This window comes from Triticum aestivum, chromosome 2D, assembly GCF_018294505.1.
Source record: "Triticum aestivum cultivar Chinese Spring chromosome 2D, IWGSC CS RefSeq v2.1, whole genome shotgun sequence".
In the NCBI taxonomy this organism is placed as follows: domain Eukaryota; kingdom Viridiplantae; phylum Streptophyta; class Magnoliopsida; order Poales; family Poaceae; genus Triticum; species Triticum aestivum.
The window spans coordinates 129,839,401-129,845,625 of NC_057799.1; the positions used below are offsets into that span (position 1 = coordinate 129,839,401).

At 41.4% G+C, this 6,225-nt stretch overlaps 1 protein-coding gene across 1 annotated transcript; it reads right to left on the reverse strand.

The window, feature by feature from the left end:
* Window positions 1-397: 397 nt before the first annotated feature.
* On the reverse strand, window positions 398-3,771 carry LOC123052154 (protein SPIRAL1-like 1). The gene is made up of 3 exons (XM_044475259.1): window positions 3,583-3,771; window positions 1,155-1,387; window positions 398-706 (listed from the first exon to the last, which is right to left on the reverse strand). Exons 2-3 carry the CDS (start codon window positions 1,380-1,382, stop codon window positions 632-634), a joined length of 303 nt encoding a protein of 100 aa, XP_044331194.1. The 5' UTR covers window positions 1,383-1,387; window positions 3,583-3,771; the 3' UTR covers window positions 398-631.
* Between the last annotated feature and the right edge of the window lie 2,454 nt (window positions 3,772-6,225).

Here is a 6,225-nt window from a genome sequence, read left to right on the forward strand (position 1 = left end):
GCATCTAGTATAAAACTGAGCAAAATTATTGCTATTGTCAGACTGCTTTTGTAAAATAAGATGTTTTGATGAATCTCTTTCTGCAATTTTGGATATTCCATAGGAATGTCTATCTGAAGTAGACCGGTCGTTTGATCAGATTTTGTTTTTTCTTTCCACGGTCACTCGCCTATTGTTTGCCTAAAAGGTATCAGGATATTAGCCAGGAAAGGTCGATGAGCAGTGGAGCATGGTGGCAGTTTTACCAGGAACCACACTACAAGCTCACCACAGCGCAAGTTTCCACCAAAATATGTACGAGTCACAACCCACAGGCCACATGTCAATGAGTCCATCCAAACATAGAGATGGGCATGCTGAAAATCAGAAAACCAAAACCAGGTTTGACACAGCAAGGTAGAAGGCAAACAATGAATTAGACACACCAACTTTTGAGATGAAGACGATTAGTTTGAAAGCGACAGGTTTTAGGCAAGCTGGCTTCCAAGCAGGAGGTCAGCCTGGACACAATGAACCATACAGACAGAGTACATCGACGCAGGTGGTAAACTGCTGAAACCAAACACTTCCAGTTTTCACCACATGGATAACAGAGATACAGGCCAATTCATCGCAGCATCATTAACAGAGATCACTTCCCGCCAAACAAGTAGCCCAGGGACGAGCCACCGCCGGGAGCAGCATGAACCTTGGTTGAAGGACGGTCCTGCGAGGGTTAACGGAGTGATCAGCCATTTCTCAGCTCACATGGTAAACAAAGACAAAAAAATCAGAGCCCAAAAATGAGGAACGAATACCTTTTCAATACTCAAAAATCAAAACATTCAAGTAGTCCGAATAACAAAAGATTCTTTAACCCATTTCTTTAGCATTACATTTCAGGGGGAAAATGAACCGTTACATTCTTTTTAAACTATTAACTATAGTAACAAATAACACGGCGAGATAAATTCTTGGTGGCTTAACATGAACCCCACATAGGTAGTTGCAAAAACTGTACTGGGCAGATGACTCTTTTAGCAAAAAGAATTAATGATGGAGGCTAACAGTGATTAAACTTATGACAATGGAAACTTCTGATATGCCTCACAGATGAAATTAAAGGGGAAATAGCTGGATCGAATTGGGTTCATTACAAGGAAAAAAAAACATACCGTAAGGAAGTTGCCCGTGTTCTGGCCATCTGCACGGTAGTAGTTGTTCGCCCGGCTACCTGGAATGCCAGCTGGAATCTGCTTGGTTACATCGGCAGCTGCCAGTGCTGGTTTCTCAGCAGGTGCTGGCTTCGCAGCTGGTGCTGCAGCAGGCTTTGCAGGCTCACCATCTCCAAACAGGTAACCCAGAGAACTTTGACCACCTCCAGCACTCCCGCCACGACTCATCTTGACTGTAAGATAAATAGGTAAAGTGCAACATATGAGTGAACAAGTTCAACATGATTGTCAGAGTGCAATACATTAAGAAACAGCAAATGAAATCATCAGGGATAAAAGTTTCCGAAAAAATTCAGATCTCAGAGATAAACTACATAAGCCAAGTGAATCTTGAAATCATATGTCCATACCGGATATATTTGACCACCAGTTGCAACAAAAATGTTTAGATAGTGGCATTTCAAGAAATAGCGTGGTAATTTAGGAGCAGAAGACAGAAAAAAGCATGCATGCTGAACCAAGTCTTCAGACAAGAATACTTGGTAAGATTAAGTAACCAGTGCTGCTTAGACTGAATGAAGTCAAACAGGGTCAGATATTATCACAAGCCACAAGGTATGCTGTCAATTAAAGCATATAATCTACACAGGTTAGGTAAGATCCACTTCTGTGAAAAAAGAAAGATAAAACTCTGAACATGAGGAAATATAGTTTGAGTGCGGCCATGAAAGAATATCTAACAGTTGCTTTTAATAAGAACTTCGAACAAAGGGCATAGAGTGTGCTTGCAGGACATGTTGCTAAGGATAATGGTGGTTACCAGTCAATACAGGGCAACCTGGAAAATGAGGCAATCCAAACCCAAAATATAACTCAATCCAGGGCAACTAATCAACATCAAACAGTAGATATCCGCAGTATTGCGTTTAGTGAAAACATTTAGATCTCTGTTAGAGTGCATAATCAATAGAGGAGATGATAGCATCTCGAAACCTTATATGGTTAAACCAATGACAAAGACAAATTTCAGCATCTTTGGGTTGAGAAGATAAAAATAAGAGGGCAACAGGTCCCCCACCACGAAGTGCGGTTTGGAAACACGATGAAGAAGTGAACTACACATTCATACAGACCAGCAAGTTAATAGAAAGTTAGAAACTCAAGGTCACTCAAGTAAGATAAGATATTTAAAGATAAAATCTCACTTCAATTGATCCTAGGATTGATATTTCAACTGGACTGCAATTTGGTGCCTTCCAAGACCAAATTGCACAGTACATGTGTGGCCTAGCACTGCAGCCAGCACCCAAGCATGTACTCCCTCCGTCCAAAAATTCTTGTCTTAGATTTGTCTAGATACGGATGTATCTAATAGTAAAACGTGACTTGATACATCCATATTTAGACAAATCTAAGACAAGAATTTTGGGACGGAGGGAGTAACAAGCAAAATCCAGACAGTAGGTCCAGTTTAAATTAGCATAATAAGATATCATACCGATCCATTGCATATTTGATGCCGTTTAAGGACACTTTGAGATTGTTGGATATAACTAGGGTGTTTGGCATACTTCAGTTTCAGTTAGGCAAGTTATCCCTTATGTTTTACTGCTACAAGTCATAACCAGAGAGGTTGCCTGAGGTTAATCATTAGCATCAACCACGATATACCAAACAGGCCAGATAGGTTCCTGCAGGCCTACACCATACATGGATTGGAACAATCCTAACATGGCACAACAACAAGTCCATTCGAAATTCCGTTGTATATTTTCCAAAAGTTTCTCCTGAATTGGCTGAGCATCTTGTGAACGCCAGCACTTTTTCCATCAAAACAAGATCATTCACCTATAAACGACAAAACACAGCTGGTATCACCACATACCAGCACATCTCTGCTATGATTTGTTATAAAATCGCCATCATCCAACCTTCTATACACAAAACAGATGCACATCACAGGTCTAGTCGGCAGTTCCCGCACACCAGTTAACCTGAAACTTCAGTGACATTGCTACGATTACGAACCACATGCCCTAGAATCTTCAAATCTAGGTAAGGTCACCCCTCACGGAGAAACTGCCGTGAGCACGCAGGCTTTCCGCACCCAATTCCGCAAACTACAAGCCCGATCCCCACAAATCTATCATGGGCAAAAGTGAAATGGACGCCATTACCAACAAATCAACGACCGACAAAAAGTAATTAGGCGAAATTCCGAGATACACGCATCCTGCATCGACGGATCCTGAACCATACGGGCACAGAAGCGCACGATCCATCTCATTTCTGAGAGCCCGAGACCAGATCCAGAGCTAAACATCTACCGGAAAAACAACGGCGAGGGAGATCCGCCGCGCGGATCGCCGGACTACGCGGCTGGAGAGATCTGGGGAGGAGGAGGAGGAGAGGGGAGGCGATTGGATACCTTAGATCGGGCGCCGACGAGGGGACGGGGGACGGGGGACGAGGACGAGACAGGAGGAGGCGCTCGAAGTGGTGGGAGTGGTGGTGGGGAAGCGCTGCGTTGTTGGTTTCCTTTATAGAGTGGGACGTTTGCAGGGAGGGGGGTGGATGTTTTGCAGTTTGGTCCTCGTGCGCGGTCGCAATTCGGAGAAAAGATGGCCCTGGCTGTGGGAGCAGTGGGTGATTTGGTAAGATGTGATTTATTTTAAGTTGTTGCATGATTGGATGGTGTCGATGGACAATCCAGGGAATTGTCTAAATCAAATAGCTGGACAGAGGTTACGTCCCTTCTGTGACCGGCTACCACAGCTAGCTAAACCCTGATATTTTGGGAAATGCGTTATTTGGCATTTTAAGTTTGGAATGTCATAAATGTGCTCATATGTCATACTAAGATTAGATGGCAAAAATGGAAGCTAGAGAAAATGACAACTTCTAGATTCAAGCTTGACCATGAATTTAACCAATGAAATGTGGGCTATGTGCCACAAATAATTATACCATTGAATATGTATTCGGAAAAGGTTTTCTGTAGTACAGTACTAACATTTTAAGCCGTGTGAATTATGTACTCCCTCCGTTCCTTTATACAAGGTGTATTTTTTTGATAAAATTCCATAATTTAAGGTGCATTTTTTCTAATTTCTCGTAAATTCCGGGATTGGCCCTTTGGAAAAAAGAAAAGTATTTCTCACCCGATTGCATGTATCTCTCGTAGAGAAAAAAGGAAAGTATCTGTCTCCTAATTGTGTCTATCTCTTCCTTTCTAGCCTAAATGATTTACTTGCCGCTAATCAATGATTTAGCCAAGGTTAATTTCGTCCTAAATTGTTTATAATGTGCTCTGGTCACCGTGCCAAAAATAATACACCTTACATAAAGAAATGGAGTGAGTATTACTGTGATATATTTGATGTTCAAAACTAAATCTCGAAAAGTATGTGCGCCTCCTAATCTGAAACAAGGGAAGTACTTTCTAAATATCAACCAAATAAACATACGAATTAGATCGTTTTGTGTTTCCGAATAGGGGGGAAATGACAAGTCATGCATGAACCCTGAAGAGAAAAAGGAAATATCAACCATGTGTTTATATTTTTGGTGAATCCTTCATTGTCAAAGAAAATAATGAGTCCCAACAATGAGCTATCGAAAAAGAGTTAGGCATTTGGATTCACAAAGCTATGTGACCGGAATGATGAGATTTTGAGGATATCATGGCTTGATTAGTATAACAAGAGATGAAAGCAAATTCCTCAACAACAACAAAAAAAAAGACGAATGCAAAAGCAAAAATAGGGTCTTCCAATGATGGTGGAGGAGGTAGGGTAGGATGATTATGATATGAAACAGAGGAAGGAGAATACGTTGCATAATACATGTCAGATACATATACGTAGTCGTGATCTATGTAACAATCAGATGTAAGATATTGTATTTTTCCCTTAGCATTTCTCAAAACTTCTGAAAAATGATTGAAAAGATGACTAAAACATACATCAGGTCACAAAAAAACTTGATTTTTTGACAAATAAAGTTGATATTAGATAAAATTAATTAACCATTAAGTGATTTAGATATACATACTACCTTCTTTCCGGTTTATAGGGCTCAATAAAAAAATCTTACCAACCAAGGTAGATAGTGAGTGGTGGAATGATTTTTGTAGTTTGCAAAAGCACTCAATTAATATGCTCATTTTTCTCAAATATTATGTCTACCAATGCATTAATTGTAATGCATGCATGCATGAAGTACATGCATTGGTCAATTTTCTGTTAATCTTTGACTGCAATGATTTAATGCACTTTGAAATCTGAACATGTGATGGGGAACAATCAAACTGAGACTTATAAAATGAAAAATCTAAAATTTTAAGATAAGCCCTATAAACCGAAAAGGAGGGAGTATAATCGATGCCGACACCATGCTCACTAGACCCGCTACCTTCGGTGCCAATTGTCCAATCATTGACGTTCTCGAAAACTACATATCTCTATAGCCATCTCTACAGCATTTAATGATTATGCAAACATACTAAGTGACATGGTTCTGAACAGAGAAAGAATCTATCTTGATACCTAGCTTGACCACTCAACCTATACGAAAATCTTGTGACATATGGCATATGACCTAACATGTTACAAGAGACTGCCGACGCTACCAATTGGCAATTGTACAATCCTCCAAAGGATTGTGTGTCGGGTCAAAAGAAAAGAGGATGATTCGCAAAAAAAAGGATGATGTGTTAAATAATTCCCCATCTCTCGCAGGACATATTTGCAAGAGGCCAAATAAAAACAGTTTCCATAGCTTGTTGACCAAAGTCGCCGAAACGCAGGCCGCAGAGAGAGCACATGGACGCTGGTGTGGTGTGTGGTGCGAGAGCGGCACAGGCAATGCGCCTCTTGGGAATGGCACGAGCCGTTGATCACACTATTCACGGTCGAGATCGCGCGGCAGAGTGTAACCCGTCGGTGCGAGTCTCCTCCGTGCGGGCCTATCCGTCCGTGTGCATGTGACCCGTGGCCCCGGCGACAGCTACAGAATAACCACGCCAAGATGGATGGGTCGTCCCTTTCCTTCCTCTGCCGATGGCCGTAGC

Coding starts and splice junctions, on each gene's coding strand:
- LOC123052154 (XM_044475259.1), bottom strand. CDS start 1,382: ATGAGTCGTGGCGGGAGTGCTGGAGGTGGTCAAAGTTCTCTGGGTTAC. Junction 707..1,154: donor ACACGGGCAACTTCCTTACG/GTATGTTTTTTT, acceptor TAACCCTCGCAG/GACCGTCCTTCAACCAAGGT.